Source organism: Chrysochloris asiatica, unplaced genomic scaffold (genome assembly GCF_000296735.1).
Source record: "Chrysochloris asiatica unplaced genomic scaffold, ChrAsi1.0 scaffold00356, whole genome shotgun sequence".
NCBI classification, from domain to species: Eukaryota; Metazoa; Chordata; class Mammalia; order Afrosoricida; family Chrysochloridae; genus Chrysochloris; species Chrysochloris asiatica.
Genome location: NW_006408874.1, coordinates 1,641,153 through 1,659,744, shown reverse-complemented (window position 1 = coordinate 1,659,744; position 18,592 = coordinate 1,641,153). Strand labels below are relative to the sequence as shown.

The 18,592-nt window shown below is 49.2% G+C and overlaps 1 protein-coding gene and 1 pseudogene across 1 annotated transcript; one reads left to right on the top strand and one right to left on the bottom strand.

The window, feature by feature from the left end:
- Positions 1-277: 277 nt before the first annotated feature.
- RASGEF1A (RasGEF domain family, member 1A) lies at positions 278-9,972 on the bottom strand. The gene is made up of 12 exons (XM_006876145.1): positions 9,772-9,972; positions 8,109-8,231; positions 6,248-6,385; positions 5,218-5,439; positions 4,591-4,665; positions 4,171-4,263; positions 3,635-3,737; positions 3,464-3,543; positions 2,463-2,654; positions 1,340-1,463; positions 812-884; positions 278-302 (listed from the first exon to the last, which is right to left on the bottom strand). The coding sequence occupies exons 1-12, from the start codon at positions 9,967-9,969 to the stop codon at positions 278-280; spliced, it is 1,446 nt and encodes a 481-aa protein (XP_006876207.1). The 5' UTR covers positions 9,970-9,972.
- Positions 9,973-15,680: 5,708 nt separating this feature from the next.
- LOC102812884 lies at positions 15,681-18,060 on the top strand (annotated as a pseudogene).
- Positions 18,061-18,592: the final 532 nt, after the last annotated feature.

The following is an 18,592-nucleotide window of genomic DNA, read 5'->3' as shown; positions in this document are numbered from 1 at the left end:
TGTTATATCATGGATGCCATCTTCCATGATCCCCTCCCCTCCCTTACCCCCCCTCTCCCATTCCCTGAAACAGGACCCTGCCCTGTTATTTAAAATAAACCAAAAACATTTTCTGTCAAGGGCCAAAGGTTGATGCATGAAATAATAACCATTTCTTTTTCATAAAAGGTATGTACAAAATGGACCCCAACCAGTGAGGCCTTCTTCATCTAAAGTCATATCTGTCAGGAATAAAATGTGTGCTTCACTTCATGTCCATAGGCTGCATCCTGGACCTTCAGGCTCTGTTAAGGAGAGTTGTCCTAAAGATGGGTATGGAAAAAGGAAACAGTTAGGCAGTAAGAAGCTTCCAGGCAAACTCCTTCCTCTAAGCATCTGGGAGCTCAGCACCATGCTCTGAGAAGGAAAGGGTTGCAATTTCAGGAACCAGTCACCAGGGGAAGTGTTGGTTGGTTGGTTATGTGCCGTGGAGTCGGTTCCGACTCATAGCGACCCTGTACAGGGTTTCTGAGGCTGTAAATCTTTATGGGAACAGAAAGCCTCATCTTTCTCCCGCAGAACAGCTGGTAGTTTCAAACTGCTGACCTTAAGGTTCACAGCCCAATTCGTAACCACTACAATACCAGAGCTCCTTAAGTTCTCAGCTTCTCACTATCTGAACAGCTGCATGCTTTCAAGACCTGGGTAGACTTACCTTTGCCCTCCTTCTAGGCAAAATCCACTGATGCCCTCCTCCCACCATCCTTCCCTTCCTCATATCTTGGCCTAGGGCTGGCCCAGGGGCTCACAGCTGGCCCTCAAGTTCTCCTACCTGAGAGTCTTCCAGCTGTCCTTTTCCATGTGATTCTCAGGACCTTCACTCTCAAAGGAGGCGATGAAGAGAGCTGAGTGACAGGAAAATCCTTCAGAACCAAGGCCTCTAGGTGGGCAGTTTGCTGCCCACACCCATTTGTCCCTCTTGCTCAAATTTCCCTCCCAAAGATGCATCAAGGGCACAGTGACCTCTGGCCTGGGCTTGCACACAGGCTTCGGATCCATGGGGTCTGATGTTCTCCGGCTTTTCTATGGACTCTGGGAAATTGCCCTATTTCCACAGCACTTGTCCCGGACCACATTCTCACTCTCCGAGGAGCCAATGGAGCCCCCTCCTCTCTTCTGTCCTTACCCTTTCTCTGTCACCTTACCAAAACCCACATTCATTGCACACTCACCCCCATGGGCTGAGTTGGCCCTGGGCAATGTGGGATAATACTCAGGCTGCCTCCAGGGTGGCTGTGGAGGAGCACAAGGCCCTGGGCAGGGACTGTGGACATGGCAGCTCCTGGAGGAGCATCCTCACCTTCCTCGCTGTAGATGGGTGCTGTGAGCAGGTAACTCTGAATCTTCTTGTCCTTCTCAAAGGGACACTCCACTTGCGTCCACGTCATGAAGTCATGGATTTGTCTAGAGATCTCCCAAAATTTCTGAATGGGCAGAAAACCAACCGAATATTCATTTTTCACTTAAAGTTTCAGATCCTTGGTCAGGGTCAGGGGATGGAGGTTCTGGCCTAGCACTGCTGCTTATTTCATGGGCCCCATTGAAATGAGATTGTGGCCCTAGTGGGCCAAGCTCATGTAGAGAAATCACTCAAGACAGAACCAGCAGGTATCCCTCTGTCAGGCCATTAGACTAGAGCAGCCTGTGCCCCTTTCCTTAAAAGTCCAGGGATGCTCTCTTCTTCCTATCTCTTCTCTTCTGCCTCCTGCCTCCTCTCTCTGGCAGAGGTCACCTTCCTCACCCTTAATAAAAGTCTATAGATGGGGGAAAAAAAAAAAAAAAGTCCAGGGACGAGGCAGATATCCTGACTATGCCCAGCATGGTACACCAACTAAAAAAAATGCCATCCCTTGCACAATTAGTGGCTGTGTGAAAATCCACAGCTCCTTCCCACCCCTTACCTGAAGACAGCAAGCCTCAGAAAACCTGCCATCAGGACTTTCCAGCCCATCACAGTCACCTCTGCGTCCGTGCCCACTGCCCTTAGACAGGAATCCTCAGACCCTAGGCAGGTTCCTCATCTCCTGCTGGAATCTTTTGCCTCCTCCTCTCTGCCCAAGCCCCTTTTTGCCTAAAGCCTTCTTGTCCTCCAAGCCTTTTTGACTTCCTGGTGTTATCTGCACTTCAACCAGGGTCCTGGTTCAATACATGGTTCCTGTGGCTTCAAGCTCAGTAACTAGATCATTCATCACATAAGGGCAGGGCCCACACTTGATTTGTGTCAAAAAGCCTCTGTGGCTTTGGGAGCCCCTACAGCTTTGGGTACCAAGAGCCTTTCTGAGCTTCACAGGCAGGGCTCAGAAAACCCTTAGGCTTGGACATGACCAAGTTACTAGCTGCAGATATGTTACCACCTGTGTCTCTGCTCTGCCTGTGCTGGGACAACCAGGCCCCGCTCTCAGACCCCACGGAGTTGAGCTCACCTTGAAGTTCACCTGCCCATTGGGCAAGCGGTTGGTATGGATTTTGTGCAGGAAGTAGATGTCCTTCACGAAGAGGTTGAACACAGGGATAACGATCTTCTCTCGGCTGCTGTGGGCCATCTGGGACCTCTGTGTGGCTCCCTGAAGGGCTGTGCGGTAGTTGCAGAAGTTGCTGGATGGGTCCATGTGATGCTGTAGACAGTGTGAACGAAGGAGAACTCTGCATGAGGCTGGGTCACATGGGCAGGGACTCTGCTAACCCCACCCCCTGCCAGATCTGCTCAGGATAGCCCCTTTGCAGAGGCAGCCCCACACTGTCATCAGAAGAGACCTTCTCCGCTTTGCCCCACCTCCCTGCTATTCTTTGGAGGAAGTGAAGGGGTAGCTGAGGGGCTGCACACCAGTATCCAGAAGCTTTCAGGAAGTGCCTGAGGGTCCTCAGGCAAGTTTTACAAGAAGTCTCCCAGCCCACATCTCAATGCTATCCTGCTGCCCCTCTTCTTCCATCCTTCCTTTGCTCCTTTGTCCATACTGACACCTCCAAATTCTGACCAGTTCCACAGACACAAATGTTCACAAAAAAATGGATCCAGTTGTCAAATACATCTGGGGAATGTTTTAAATGAACTCTGCCAGCCTCTGGGTGACCGAGATGTTCAAGGAGTCCAGCCAAGACAAGGCTTATGGACTTGGCTTAGTCACACTCTGCAGACTCAGAGACTATGGCCCTGCTCTGTGTCAGAATTTGCACTGGGTGATGCTAATTTCTAGTGAAGAAGTAAGTGTCAGGAGGGGCTTAAGTGATTTGGCCTCCTATGGATGAAGGCATCAGCCAGGTACATACTTGTACATACATGCTAAGTACGTGCATGTCAGGCAGCGGGTGCTGAGGGAGCAGAAACCAAGCATGGTGGGAAAGTCCTCCCCATCCATCAGAAGGAGGCCCTTCTCCAATCAGTGTACAATGGGGTGGAAGAACATGGGGCTGCAATGGCACCTACCTCCAGGACGTCAAACTTGGCTGTCTTGACTTTAGACCACGTTTTCTTCAGCCGTGCCACAGGACTGAGGTTCATGCCAGCTGTAAGGACAGCAGGTTGAGGTCAGGGCCAGGATAGGTGGGCCCGTTCATGCAGGGCTGGGTGGTAAGGCCAGCTGCCTGTCTCACTCACAGATGATGGCCATCATGGAGTTGAAGTTCCCAATGTTGAAACATTCCCTGGCCACATCAATGAAGAACTCCACCATGCGGGTCCGCTGCTTCTTTTTCACCACCTGAGGGAGGCAGAATTGAGCAGAGCTGAGGAGGGCTACCAGAGGTGGTCACCCACCACCCTGCACAACTATACTGACCAGGAGACCCTCATCTTGACATGTAGCTTCTAGGCTATTCAGCAGGACAGGAGAGGTAGAAAGTGTCCTGGGAGAGAGGCTACTTAAGGGTTGGGAGACTACATAAGAGGAAGGAAACATGGAACAGGGAGAGCTGGGCACACAGGGAGCCTGAACTGGATGATGGGCCTGTTGTCATTCCCATTGTTACTGGTGACATGTGGGAGGCTAGCACCTCCAGGCCCAGGTCATAAGGGCTACACTTATTTACTTTATACTTTCATCCTGTCACGTGAGCTGGGCAGGAATCATGCCCACATTGCCTGATTGGGCACGAAGGTGGCACTCTCTAGCTGTACACTGTGTGCTGACTTACCCGGCACACCTCGGTGGCCACCAGCATGCTGAGGCAGTTAAACCAGTTGTCGTAGGCCTCCAGGCTGTAGGTCTTAGCCTGATCCCCTCGGCACTGTGGGAAACACACTAAGTCACAGGGAAGCATGTCTTGTCAGCTCAAGGAACAGAAAGCACACGGCCAGGCCAGAGGGACTTGGGTAGGATACACTGGATAAGGCCCCAAGGCTGGCCCAGCTCTGCCCATTCACAGAAAGTCCAGACAGTGTCTGATTGCTCCTTGGACTGCCTAGCCAAAGGATAAGCTGAGGGGCCAGGCTAACCCCTGATTCCAGTCTGAGCCTGCTGCCCCTTCCCAGCATGCATAACCCACAAGGTCCTTGTGTGCCAGGTGAGGTCCATGTCCATGGAGGCAGCAGGGGCTGTGGAAAGCCCCACTCACCTTTTGGTTGTCCAGGGAATCCCTATGGCTAAGAATCTGCACCAGGTCCTCAGGATGGATGCTGTGGATCCGTTCCTGGGGGTGAGAAGTACACCATCCTTGGGCAGTTCAGACATACCAGGTAGGGTCACTTCTGGGGCCATGGGAGAAGGGGGTTGAGAGCAGCAGTGAAGCCATCAAGAACAAGTCTCAGCTACTTCCTAAGGAACTGTGCCTCCAGAATTGAGGCCTCTGCTGGGTCCCACCACATTCACCCTAGGTGACTGAGAGGCCCTCCTCTGGGACATAGCTGCAATGGGAGTGTGGGTGTTAGGGGGCTGCCATTTGTAGGGGTGCTTTCCTGGCAGAGGCCAGGTGATGTTGGGAAGAGTCTGGCTCTCTTGTAAACCCCAGCCTCTCCTTCCTCCTGGAGTACTTTGATACCTAAGCAGGAAAATGCTGTCTAGCCTCTCCTGTACCCTGGGGCGCTATGCCTCTACTGACTGCACACAGGGGCCAGGCCTGGCCAGTGGGTGGCAGCTTGACAGCCAGGCCTAATGGGTCAAGGGTGGACCTTGGGTACCATGTGGAGGTCCTGGTTGGGCAGCACAACCCCACTCCCTGGGCAGGAAACAGGGTTACACTGACCAGCTCGATGTGGGTCAGCTGCTGGGCCAGTACCAGGGGGTCACAGCACACACTTAGGATGTCCTTCTGGGTGGCTGGTGGCTTTGCTTTGAGGACAGGCCCTTTGTCCATAGCCAGTGGACGAAACTTCTCCCAGAACTCCTGGAGCTGGTTCCGGGCAGCCAGGGCCAACAGCAGATTTTGCATCATTTGGCTGATGGCCTTCTTCATAGCCCCGTTCTCCTGGGGGTTGGGAAGTTGGCAGTGAGAGCAGGTAGCTAGTCTGAGGGCTAATGAGCACACTTGCAGTCTGAGCTCACAGCCCCCTTTCAGACCCCAGGGAGGAGCTGCAGCCACCACCTGCCAGGAGATGGACTCTGTTCCCTCTGAATCCATCCCTCTGCCTCCAAGGACTGCTGAATGAGGGGAAATATCTGTCAGGGAGGGAGCAGATGGCAGAACCAAAGCTGGGTTCTGAGTCTGAAAGGTGGCACCTGGCTAGGGAGCCACTGCCCTTCCCCTCCCCCACAACCTCCATTGCTGCAAGAGGGACCTGAAGAAGGTACCAGGGCATCAGAAAGGGCTTCCTCAAGAGTTAAGGACCTATTCCCGTGCCCTCTTGGACCCCTGAACTGCACAGAGCTCTCTTGGGTTTCCTAACACTCAGGAAATGGCGCCTCAGCAGGCTCACTGTGAGGCGGACCCTGTGGTGAGTCTCAGTGTGTCTCTACAGGGGCCCAAGAGTGCGCTGGGAGTCAGGAAAAGGGATAGGGCTCTTTTAACCTCTGGGCTAGTATTCTGCACAACCTGGGTAGGCCCCAGGGACAGGGTAAGAAAGGACAGCCCACATTCTCACCATGACGGTTTTTCCCACAGTTACTTGGACCCTACAGTTTCCAGCTTGCAGAGGTGAGTCCAGCCCCAAGGTCTGAGAAGATGCTGGGTTGGCTAACTCAGCCTCTCCTCATACCTGGCCCCTCTACTGAGCAGTCCAGGGAGTGTAGATCTCTACTCCTGCGCCCTAGGAAGCCTGTCAGCGGGAAGGCCTAACCTCATCACACTGAGTGACGCAGTGAGTGATGGCCTTCAGCTCAGCCATGACCTTCTCTTCCCGAAAGTCGTAGGGGAAGGTCTCAGTCCACTCTTTCAGGAGCTGTGTGACCTTGGTCGAGAAGGACTTCAGTTTGGCCTGGGGAGATGAGGTAAAGCGTGAGACCCAGCAATGACAAGATGGCAAGAGCTGTACACACCTCTCTCCTTCCCTGACCTCAGGACTGGTATCCAGCCCCGGGCCTCCTACCTGTCTGCAATTTTGCCACACCTGAACTGCTTATACAACTACTTTTGTGTATTTCCTTTAAATCAATTCCTTTTCACTTATATTAATTTTCAAAAATTCTACTCATTATCACTACCAGGACACACAAAACTATAACTAAAAGTTACAGTCCTTTGCTGTAACTAAAAGTCACCTACAGCAAAGTAAGCAATGAAAGCAGGACAGTAGCAGTACAGTAGGGCTCTTGCCTGCCCTCTATTGGTCAGAATGAGGTAGCACATGCTAGAGAAGGGACAAGACACAGGGAACTGTTCTCCTGGCTTCTTGGTCAGGACTGGAAGCCAAGAAACAACCACTGTAGACTCCATACGAACATGGGTCTATGCACCCCAATTACAGGCCTCACTGGCCTGGGAACCTTGACCATCTTGGTTGGGGGAGAGACACAGTGGGCTTTTCCCAGCCTCAGAAGGGCTGCAGGTATTGAGAGAGACCTCACCTCACTAAGTGACATGTACATCCTTCATGCCATACACCCTGCTGGCCACACACACACAGGTCCCGCATTTCTCAAGTGCCCCGCTCACTGTGGGGAGGCAGGCCTGGTGTGCACAGCCCACCCACTACATTGTTGCCCTTACCTCTACATTGTCCTTTGGTGGACACTAAGGCTTGTTTCCCTCCAACTTCAGGCCTAGCTCCAAGCACGGCTCCACCTCCTTTTTCATCCCCGTGGCCTGTCCACCTGCACCCATGCTCTGCCATGCCACCTATGTTCCCTAACCTCCTAGTACTGATGGCTTTCTCGCTTTCCACTCAGTCTCCCTCAGGAGTGTTTGTGTTGGCTCACTTGCTCCGGTCTACTCACTAGCTTGAGTGCGGCCAGGATACAGTGGGATGACCCCTACAGATGCCCAGCCAGACAGCAGGATGAATCTGCTGAGCCTGTGTCTTCAGCCATGGCCGAGTATACCCACCCAGCACCAGCTACTGTGAGGGGACTCTGTGATCTGAAGCAAACGGCAAGCACACAGCCCTCTTCTGCAGACCTTTGTAGAGAAATATATATGTGGGGTATAATCAGCGGCTATGGACAGGCCATTTTTGCAGCAGTTAGGCACCCCTGAGCGACCAAACACAGGTCTCGGGAGTGTCACAGATCCATGCCACAGGGGTGTCTCGTCTTCTGCTCAGATCGTCCTTCAGGGCTCAGAGGCTGCTGTGGTATTGTGAGCCTTCCAACTGCCTCAACCCTGGCTCACATGTGGGTCACTGAGCATTTGGTCACTACCATGAGTATGTACCAGCTGGGCATACTTCACTTGACCCCTAGTCTGAGGTGGCTGAAGCATGGGCCCCACTGGCTTCTTTTCCATGATCTATGCTCAGACCTCTGGCTTGGGGGTTCTGGCACTGACAGGCAGATGGGCAGAGTTGTCTGTTGGGGTCTTTCCTGGGTGGAATAGCCAGCTCTGAGTGCAACCTTTATACTGCTGCTCAGGTATGCCAGGGGCCCAGCAAGCCTACCTACCCCATCAGGGCCTATCCTGTCAGCTGCTCAGAACAGGCTCCACTCTTGAGATGAGCCAGAGGGTAAGTGGAGGGGCAGAAAGACAGCTCCCTCAGCCCCTACCTGGTCAGGGCCTGCCTCCAGCTGCTGTCTCTGCTCCAGGCAGATCTGCCCCACCCGGGCCAGCAGATCATGAGGGGGGATGAAGACCCGGGAGCTTAGCAGAAATGTGAAGATATATGTCTTCTGAAGAAAGGAGACAGGAAGAAGACAAACCATGGTCAGCCATCTGTATGGGGTCCTGCCACAGTTTTAGGTGGATTGGTCCCAGGCCCAGAACATGGCCTCACTAGTTCTTAGTGGCCATACCTACAACTTTTATTTTACTTCTCCTTTTCTCCTGCCAACTTTAGAGGTACAACTCAAGCCCCACCTCCTGTGAAGCCTTCCTAACAAGTGCTGCCTGTTAGCCCACCCACGAGGTGAGCTAACCCATCCTAGGGCTGTCGTGTACTTGTCTGTGACTCTGGGCATACTGTCTGCTCCATGGTGCTCCTGGGCCAGCCTATAGGTCTACTTCACCTCCAAGTCCTAATGGGGCTTCTAAGGTTGACATAGCCTTGTCAGCCCCAGGGCACAGCTCTGGATCTGATTCAGGCCCAGCTGTGGGTCCTGGCCCCACCTCATGCAGTGGGGTTCCTCACAGCACTGTCCTTTGGAGGCATGACAGGTGACTGTCAGCTGAGGAGACTCCTCTAGGACAGTTCTGGGCCTCAGCAGAGTGTGTCTATACCACTTCCATAGCCCTGACTGGCCCTGAGAGTGTTGGAGTGTTGGATGGGCAGATGGAGAAATGGACAGATAAGTGGACAAATGGACAGATGAACAGGAATATTGTGGATGGATGATGGGTGGATGGATGGGTGACAATGCCAAGGCAGTTTTTCTCAGAAACCCCAGGAGGAGAGAGGATAATTGGATATAGGGTATGTCAGTGGCCCCTGAAAGCTGAGCTAACTTAGCTATCCATAGATGGAAACTGGAGGGCAGTGATTCTCCCCTCCCACCATCCCTTGCAAGCTGTGTCTGACTCTACGAGTGTGGCTCTAACCCCAAGAACAAAGGGGCACACCTTGCACGCCCCCACGCCATACACACACAAGAGGTCTGGGTAGAACCTGGCCAGATTAACCCTCCAACATTGCTTAGCTCAGCAAAAGGAGCAGGAAGACCATACTGTGTACTACTGCATGGAGATGTTGCCTGATGGAGGTGGAAGAGATATGACACATATGACCAGAAACCCATGTCTCTGTTCCAACAACATAACCATGTCATTGTGAGGGAAGAGAGAGGAAAGCAGGGGCCCTAGTTTGCTTTGTTGGTGGCCAGTCCTGCCCTAACATGCTTGTGCTTTGAAAGCACAATACACTCATATCTGCACATTCCTGGGGGCCTGCACTCACTCATCATCCTGGACTTCAGCAGGAAGTTCATGCACAGACACCTGCTAAGTTACCAAGGAGCTCCAAAGAGCATGATGAAGTCTCTCAGTGCACTGAGGTGCTGGCCTTGCCCTTGAGACACCTCTTCTTCCCTCAAGCTCTGCCTAGAATTCAGGCCCCAACTCCAGAAGGGCAGGAAGGAGATCTAGTGTCTGAACAGCTCCTTTCTGTGCCTGCTTCCCTGCACCGCCAGCTGCCTGTGAGCTCCGTCCAACATTTTTCCTCAAGGCTGCCTACCTACTGCCCATCATGCCCACCCCACCCCCAGCTCCAGCACTCACATCAGGGTAGTAGTCCACTGTGGGGACCAGGCGCTCCATCAAGGCCTCCAGGGACCCTGAGATGAGGTGTCCGTCTTGGAAGATGAGGTCTCTGGAATCACTGCCACCACCCCCGCCGCTGCACTCCCCCATGCCGGGCTGTCCCTGTCCACTACAGCTGAGTGTGAGTATGCTGGAGAAGACAAACGTCTGGGGCATAGCTTCCTGAGAGAGAAGAAGACTGTGAGGTATCAAAGGCACCCCTGTGAGGCCCTCCTTCCAGGGCATGTGGTGCATACAAGGGAGGTATTCAGCAAAGCTATGGAATAGAGGTGAGGGGTCAGGGAGTATTAACTATCAGCTAAAGCAGGGGGCTGGCTCCTGGCTGCTTCAGCACCTGCTCTGAGAACATGACTTCATTGGAGAGGCCTAGTCTACAGAAAGTCTGCCCTCTTGGATTATCTCCAGGAAGAGAAGAAAGTAGATGCAAAAAACAAAGTCAGCAGGGATGTAGCACCATGTGTGGATAATCAAGGCAGCCTAGAAGTAAAGGTGGTGTTTGGACAAGTCTGACAGTACCCAGGAGAGCAAAGGAATTTTCCAGATATAGGAGGCAGCAGGTGTAAAGGTCCTGAAACAGGTGTGTGTGAAGTGAATAGGCCAGGAGAGTGGTTGAGGAGCTTCAGACAAGGTCTGTAGTTGTTCACAGGGGGACTAGGCATGTGTCTTCCAGAATGAGACGGAAATGCACCCAAGCCCTCCCTGAGAACACTGTGCCCTTACCCTGCACAGCCCTGACAAGTGCTCAGCACCTTTACACTATGGGCAAGAGGGCCCTTGGGTGGGATCCCTCGGAGAATGATCTCAATCCAGGTGGGAAGCAGGGGAAATTCATACTCACAGAACTCTTCTAGCCCGCAGCAGCAGCAGCAGCAGCACCTGGGAACATGTTAGAATGCACATTCTCAGGCTCCACCTCAAACCCATGAATCAGAAACTTAGGAACAAGGAGACCTCAAATCCTCCAGGGCTTCTCATGCCTACTCTGGTCTGAGAACCACCAACTACTTGAGCAAACCCTCCCATTTTCAGATGGGGAAACTGAAAACCAAAGGGAAAAGGTTCAGCTGAAGAGAAAAATCCTAGTTATGCTTCCAAACCCAACCCAGGTGTTACCACCCTGGATCAATGCCTAAAGTGCTGACCCACCGGCAAGAAGCCAGCTATACCATTCACTTTGTATCCCTGCTCCCCACCTGCCAGCCAGCCAGCCAGCCAGTGGTGGAGCTTGGAATCTATGCTCCTTGAGGACACTGTGGATCCCTGAGACCCTGCAACTGTTCCGTGTGGTATCACTGCCTAAGGATATGCCCATCTCCCATGAGGACCCAGGCCCTAGCATCTTGCCTCAGGCCCATACATTGTAGGATGACTCCTCCTAGATCACATCGTTCTAGGTTGAAAGGTGACCCACAAACTGTTAACTTTGTCAGGTGGGCCTGGCTACTAGTTTCTGGGTCATCAGAGATTTTCTCTGAGGTACTGGCCTCTCCTGCTGTGGAGGCGGTTAGGAGGTGCTAAAGGGCATAGGGCTTGTATTGGACATGGACCCTAAAGGTGCAGCTTAGGGGGAAGTTAACTGCCTGGAGAGAGTATGCCTTGGGCTACCCTAATCATAACCAGCCTATGGACCAATAAATAATATCATGATAAATGGAGAAAAGATTGAAGTTGTTGAATATTTCATTTTGCTTGGATCCATAATCAACACTCATGGAAGAAGCAGTCAGGAAATCAAATGACATATTGCATTAGGCAAATCTTCTGCACAAGACATTTTAAAAGTATTCAAGAGCAAAGATATCCATTTGAGGACGAAGGTGTGCCTGATCCAAGCCATGGTATTGGTATTGAAAACCTCATATACATGTGAAAGTTGGACAATGAATAAGGAAGACTGTAGAAGCATTTATGCATTTGAGTTGTGGTGTTGGAGAAGAATATTGAAAGTACCATAAAATTCCAGAACAAACAATCTGTATTGGAAGACATACAGTCAGAATGCTCCTTAGAAGCTAGATAGCAAGACTTTATCTCTCGTATATTATACATGTTATCTAAGAGGGACCAGTCCCTAGAGAAGGACATTATGCTTGATAAAGTGGAAGGTCAGCAAAAGAGGAAGACTTCAACAAGATGGATGGGGCTCAAGCGTAATGGCAATTGTGAAGCTAGCGCAGGACTGGGCAGTGTTTCGTTCTGTTGTGCACAGGGTCGCTGTGAGTAGGAGCTGACTTGATGGCAGCTAATAACAACAAATCATTTGATAAGTTTCTCAGACACCAAGTCTATTTTGCCAGTTTTTAAATAACATTTTTTTTTTTTTTTGTACAAGAGGCTGACTTTTGAAAAACCAAACCCACTACATGAAGTCAATTCTGACTCATTGTTGTTAGGTGCCATCGAGTTGGTAATAACGACTCTTGTGCACAACAGAACAAAACACAGTTTGAGCCTGAGCCAACCTCACAATTGTTGTGACATTTGAGTACACTGCTGCTTCTCTTGTGCCCCATCCATCTAGTTGGGGGGTCTTCCTCTTTTTCTCTGACCCTCTACTTTGCCAAACATAATGTCCTTCTCCAGGGACTGGTCTCTCCTGACAATATGTCTGAAGTATAAGAGATAAAGTCTGGCCATCCTGGCTTCCAAGGGGCATTCTGGCTGTACTTCTTCCAACAAATCTGTTTGATCTTTTAGCAATTCTTTTAATATTCTCCTCTAACACCCATAGCTCAAATGCATCAATTCTTCTATGGTCTTTTTTATTCATTGTCAAACTTTCACATGCATATGAGGTTACTGAAATACCATGGCTTGGGTCTGGTGCATCTTAGTCCTCAAACTGGTATCTTTGCTCTTGGACGCTTTTAAAATATCTTGTGCAGAAAATTTGCCTAAAGAGAGTCTTAGAAGAGGCAAAGTGAGTCAAGCACTGGTGTTTCAGACTCTGCCGCCAAGAGATCTGGTTGCTCTGCAATACATACACTGCCATAGTTTTATAAGAGGGAGATTCAGTTTTACAAGAGGGAGACTAAGGTCCAGCAGAGCTCTGACCTGTAATGTTTCCCTTTCAGTTACCATTCTGATTCACCCACATTTTACAAATTTGGGTCCATTCTGGTATCACTTCGTTGGTCATGACTGAACCAAGATGAACTGCTTCAAAGTCCTGGTTCTTGTCATCAATGTCCTCTTTCCATCAAGTTCCAGAAACTATGACTTGTGATGGCTCATTGTTGTTGTTGTTGTTAAGTGCCGTCAAGTCGGTTCCAACCCACAGCGACCCTGAACAGGATTTCCGAGGCTGTAAATCTTTACGGGAGCAGAAACCCTCATCTTTCTCCCGCGGAGCAGCTGGTAGTTCCGAACTGCTGACCTTGAGGTTCACAGCCGGATTCGTAACCACTACGCTCATATGTGGGTACATTTCTCCAGAGGGCAAGCTGTTGCAAGGAAAGGGCTATTTGCAGTTGAGTTCCCCCCAAATCTGAGTTCCAGTATGGGGAGAGAATACACAGTAGCGATAATAACAAACAATGCTAATACTAGTGAGGACACAGTATATGCCATAATGGCATTTTGTCATTTAATCTCATTTCATGCTCACAGTCACCCCATGTAAGAGAAGCCATCATTCTCCTCATGAAGATGGGGCAGAGGGATGCTCTGTCAGTACCCAAGGCTCTAAAGCGAGACCAGAGCAGTGCCAGGGTTCAATTCAGACAGAAACAGCAGCAGCTCAGCAGACCTGAGTTAGAACCTGTCTCTGACCTCATTGTGGTTTTATAAAGGTACCTAACCCTACACGTTCCAATGCACTCATCTGCTGAGCAATCTCACGAGGGTAAAATGAACCCACCCCAATTTTGGTTACAAGGCAGTGTTGGATACCCAGGAAGACAGAGAAATGCTATCTTATTCTAGACATACATGCCGACACTCTGAGCAAAGTGTAGTCTGAACCAGAGAGAATCATTGCCACCTGGGGATTATTGGAAGTTCACATCCTACTGATTTACAAAGCAGGGTATTGAACCTGTTCATTCTGATTTGACCACTCCACCCCCGCTAAGAATTTGCATTTCTATGCTAGGTATACAGAATCCGAATCTAGATTGATTCTGATTTTAGATTGAACTGGTTGAAAGCACTGTCAGGAACTCCAGCAATTGCTTCTCCTCCAAAACTTTGCTTCTTGGCAGTTTTAATTGAGTCTACTTAGCCCAAATCTGTATTTTAACTAATCACACAGTTAATTCATGTGCAAATAAATGGACGAAAGGTCCATTGGACTGGTGTTGGTCTCATTGAGAGTTCACACTCTAGGTGAGAAGCAGCTTAAGGATACTTTGCATTGGATACACCTGTTTCCTCGCCACTCATCTGTCAGCATGGTGTAGTGTGGTGGCTTGCATATTGCTGTGATGCTGGAAGCTATGCCATGGGTATTTTAAATATCAACAGGATCATCCATGGTGGACAGGTTTCAGCTGAGCTTCCAGACTAAGACACACTAGGAAGGAGAGAATGACTATTTCCGAATGTTTAGCCATTGAAAACTTTATGCATAGCAGTGGAACACTATCAGATAGAACCAGAATACTGAATATTGAATCAGTATAAATAGCACAAGAAAATTGTGATTTATAGTATTGGAAGATGAGCCCCTCAAGTTTCAAGGCACTCAAACTACAACTGGGGAAGAGCTGCCTCAGCAAAATAGAGTGGATGATGACAAGAGTGGATTAAAGTTTTGGGGAAACTTAATTTGCTAATGAGGAGAAACATCCATTAATAATTGGAACGTGGAACGTACTAAGTATGAATCTAGGAAAATCGGAAGTTGTCAAAAATGAAATGGGACACATAATGATCAATATCCTAGGCACTGGCAAGTTAGAATTGATTGGTATTGGCCATTTTGAATTTGATAATAACATAGCTTACTATGCCATGAACTATAAATTGAAGCGGAATGGCATCTCATTCCTCATGAAAAAGAACATGTCAAGATCTATATTGAAGTATAATGTTGTCTGTGCCTAAAGGGAAAACTGGTTAATACTCCTATTATTCAAATACATGCATCAACCACTAAAGCCAGTCATGATGAAAATGAAGAATTCTACCAACTTCTTCAGCCTGAAATTGATTGTACATGCAATCAAGATGTATGGATAATTACTGGTTATTGGGATGCAAAGGTTGGCAACAAAGAGGAAGGATCACTAGTTGGAAAACACAGTATTGGTGATAAAATGATACTAGAGAATGCATGATAGAATTTTGCAAGACCAATGATTTATTCATTGCAAATACCTTTTTAAACAACATAAAAGAAGACTACCTCACCAGATGGAATATTCAGAAATCAAATTGACTACATCTACGGAAAGAGAGAGTGGAAAAGCTCTATATCATCAACCAAAACAAGGCCACCAGGAGCAGACCATCAATTGTTCAACTGCAAGTTCAGGCTAAAGAAAATTAAAACAAGTCCATGAGAGCCAAAATATGACCTTGAGCATATGCCATCTCAATTTAGAGTTCATCTCAAGAACAGATTTAATGCACTAGATATCAAGAACATCATACAGGAAGAAAGCAAAAGGCCATAAAGAAGTGAAGCATTTGCTGCTGTCATGAGCTGTCGTATCCCCCTACGCAGGTCTGGAGCCAGCATCTCCCACCGGTCCACCACCCCAGTGCTTCTGGGAGGAAGCAAGAGGGAGGTTGCCTGTGGGTTTGTCACCGCTGCTCAACCCCCGCCTGGGAGAACTGGGCCCCGGGCCCAGTTGGTAAACCGCTACCCCTGGTAGCTGTTACCTGCAGGCCGCCACAGTCGCTGGCAGGGAGAGGCATGCGTCATGACCTACAGAACTGATTGAAAAGGTGATGACTTGTCAACAGCCATTCATAAACAGAAGAGCCATCCCAATCAGTTGTCAATGAAGCCATCAATGAGGACAACAGTGTGGTATCCCTGACCCAGCCCAAGATGGATGAGCTGCAGTTGTTTCGAGGTGACAAGATATTGGAAAGAAGAAGTGGGAAGCTGTGTGCATTGTGCTTTCTGATGACACATATTCTGATGAGAAGATTCGAATGAACAGAGTTGTTCGGAATAATCTTAATGTATGCCTAGGAGATATTAACAGCATCCAGCCATGCCCTGATGTGAAGTATGGCAAACGTATCCACGTTCTACCAATCGGTGATACAGTGGAAGGTATTACTGGAAATCTCTTCGAGGTATACCTTAAGCCATACTTCCTGGAAGCTTATCGACCCATCCAGAAAGGAGACATTTTTCTTGTCCATGGTGGAACGCGTGCTGTGAAGTGAAGTTCAAAGAGGCAGATCCCAGCCCTTACTGCATTGTTGCTCCAGGCACAGTGATCCACTATGAAGGGGAGCCTATCAAACGAGAGGATTAGGAAGAATTTTTTAATGAAGTAGGCTATGATGACATTGGTGGCTGCAAGAAACAGCTAGCTCAGATAAAGGAAATGGTGGAGCTGCCTCTGAGACATCCTGCCCTCTTATGGTAATTGGTGTGAAGCCCCCTTGGGGTAGGCCTCCTTGGACAGAGAAGACCCTGATTGCTTGAGCTGTAGCAAATGAAACTGGAGCCTCCTTCTTCTTGATCAATGATCCTGAGATCATGAGCAAATTGGCTGGTGAGTCTGAGAGCAACCTTTGTAAAGTCTTTGAGGAGGCTGAGAAAAATGTTTCTGCCATTGTCTTCATTGATGAGCTAGATGCCATGGCTCTCAAAAGAGAGAAAACTCATGGGGAGGTGGAGTGACATACTGTATCACAGTGGTTGACCCTCATGAATGGCCTAAAGCAGAGAGCACATGTGATTGTCATGGCAGCAACCAAAAGACCCAACAGCATTGATCCAGCTCTATGATGATTTGGTCACTTTGCAGGGAGGTAGATATTGGAATCCCTGATACCACAGGACACCTGGAAATTCTTCAAATTCATACCAAGAACATAAAGTTGGCAGATGATGTGGATTTGGAACAGGTAGCCAATGAAACTCATGGACATGTAGGTGTTGACTTGTCAGCCTTGTGCTTAGAAGCTGCTCTACAGGCCATTAGCAAGAAGATGAACCTCATTGACTTAGAGGATGAGATCATTAATGCGGAAGTCATGAATTCCCTGGCAGTTACTTTGGATGCTATTCGGTGGGCCCTGAGCCAGAGCAACCCATCAGCACTACGGAAAACTGTTGTGGAAGTGCCACAGGTGACCTGGGAGGACATTGGGGGTCTAGAGGATGTCAAACCTGAACTCCAGGAGTTGGTCCAGTATCCTGTGGAACACCCAGACAAATTCCCCAAGTTTGGCATGATACCCTCCAAGGGAGTACTGTTATATGGACCTCTTGGCTGTGGGAAAACTGTTGGCCAAAGCCATTGCTAATGAATGTCAGGCCAATTTCATCTCTATCAAAGGTCCTGAGCTGCTTACCATGTGGTTTGAGGAGTCTGAAGCCAATATCAGGGAAATCTTTGACAAGGCTCTTCAAGCTGCCCCCTTTGGTGAGCTGGATTCAATTGCCAAGGCCTGTGGTGGGAACATCGGAGATGGTGGTGGAGCTGCCGATTGAGTAATCAACCAGATCCTAACAGAAATGGATGGCATGTCCACAAAAAAGAATGTGTTTATCATTGGTGCTACCAACAGGTCTGATATCATTGATCCTGCCATCTTGCAACCTGATCACCTTGATCAGCTTATCTACAATCCCACTTCCTGATGAGAAGTCTCATGTTTCCATTCTCAAGGCCAACCCACACAAGTCCCCAGTAGCAAAGGGTGTGGATTTGGAATTCCTGGCTAAGATGACAAATGGTTTCTCTGGAGCTGACCTGACAGAGATTTGCCAGTGTGCTTGCAAGCTGGCCATCTGCGAATCCATTGAAAGTGAAATTCTGCGGGAACATGAGAAGCACACCAATCCATTTGCCAAGGAAGTAGAAGAGGATGATCCAGTGCCTGAGATCCACTGAGACCACTTGAGGAAGCCATGCATTTTGCCTGTTGTTCTGTTAGTGACAATGACATCCAGAAGTATGAGATGTTTGCTCAGACCCTTCAGCAGAGTCAAGGCTTTGGCTGTTTCAGACCCCCTTCAGGGAACCAAGGTGGGCTGGCCCGAGTCATGGCAGTGGAGGTGGCCTAGGTAGCAGTATATACACAGAGGACAACGATGATGATCTATATGGCTAAGTGCTGGTGGCCAGCAAGCTGGCCCACTGAATCTTCTTCCCTGGGGTGGGGGTACTCACCCAAGAGGGACAAGGGATATGCCCATGGCCTGCTCCATTCCTTAGCCTGAACACTTCAGCTACAGTCAGACTCTGGGTGGGGCTTTCTGTTGCAAAAAAATATATAAAACAAAATCGATAAAACAAAGGGATATTCATTTGGGAGGTGGAGAGTGAATTACCAACAGGGAATTGGGCCATGGGCCTATGCCATTTCCTTTGTAGTTTGGGACAGTTTAGGGGACCTGTGCGAGGTGAGAACCAAGGCACCACTGCCATCCCACAATAAAGGATCTACACTTCACTCAATGCAATGCTTCCTGAGCCCTCCCTTCTTCCCCCCACTACCCAAACAGGGCAGGAGGGGGGTGAGGGGCCACAGTTGCTGGGTGTTTATATAGAGAGAGTATGTTGATTTTATTTTACATGCTTTTGAGTTAATGTTGGAAAAATAATCACAAACAGTTCCTAAACCAAAAATGACATATTGTGAG

What these genes read in the sequence shown, in the direction of transcription:
- RASGEF1A (XM_006876145.1), bottom strand. Translation starts at nt 9,969, where the DNA reads ATGCCCCAGACGTTTGTCTTCTCCAGCATACTCACACTCAGCTGTAGT. An exon ending in CAGTGGACTACTACCCTGAT is followed by an intron (nt 8,232 to 9,771) that starts GTGAGTGCTGGA and finishes TCCTTTCTTCAG; the next exon opens with AAGACATATATCTTCACATT. An exon ending in CCAAGTTTGACGTCCTGGAG is followed by an intron (nt 2,655 to 3,463) that starts GTAGGTGCCATT and finishes CACTGTCTACAG; the next exon opens with CATCACATGGACCCATCCAG.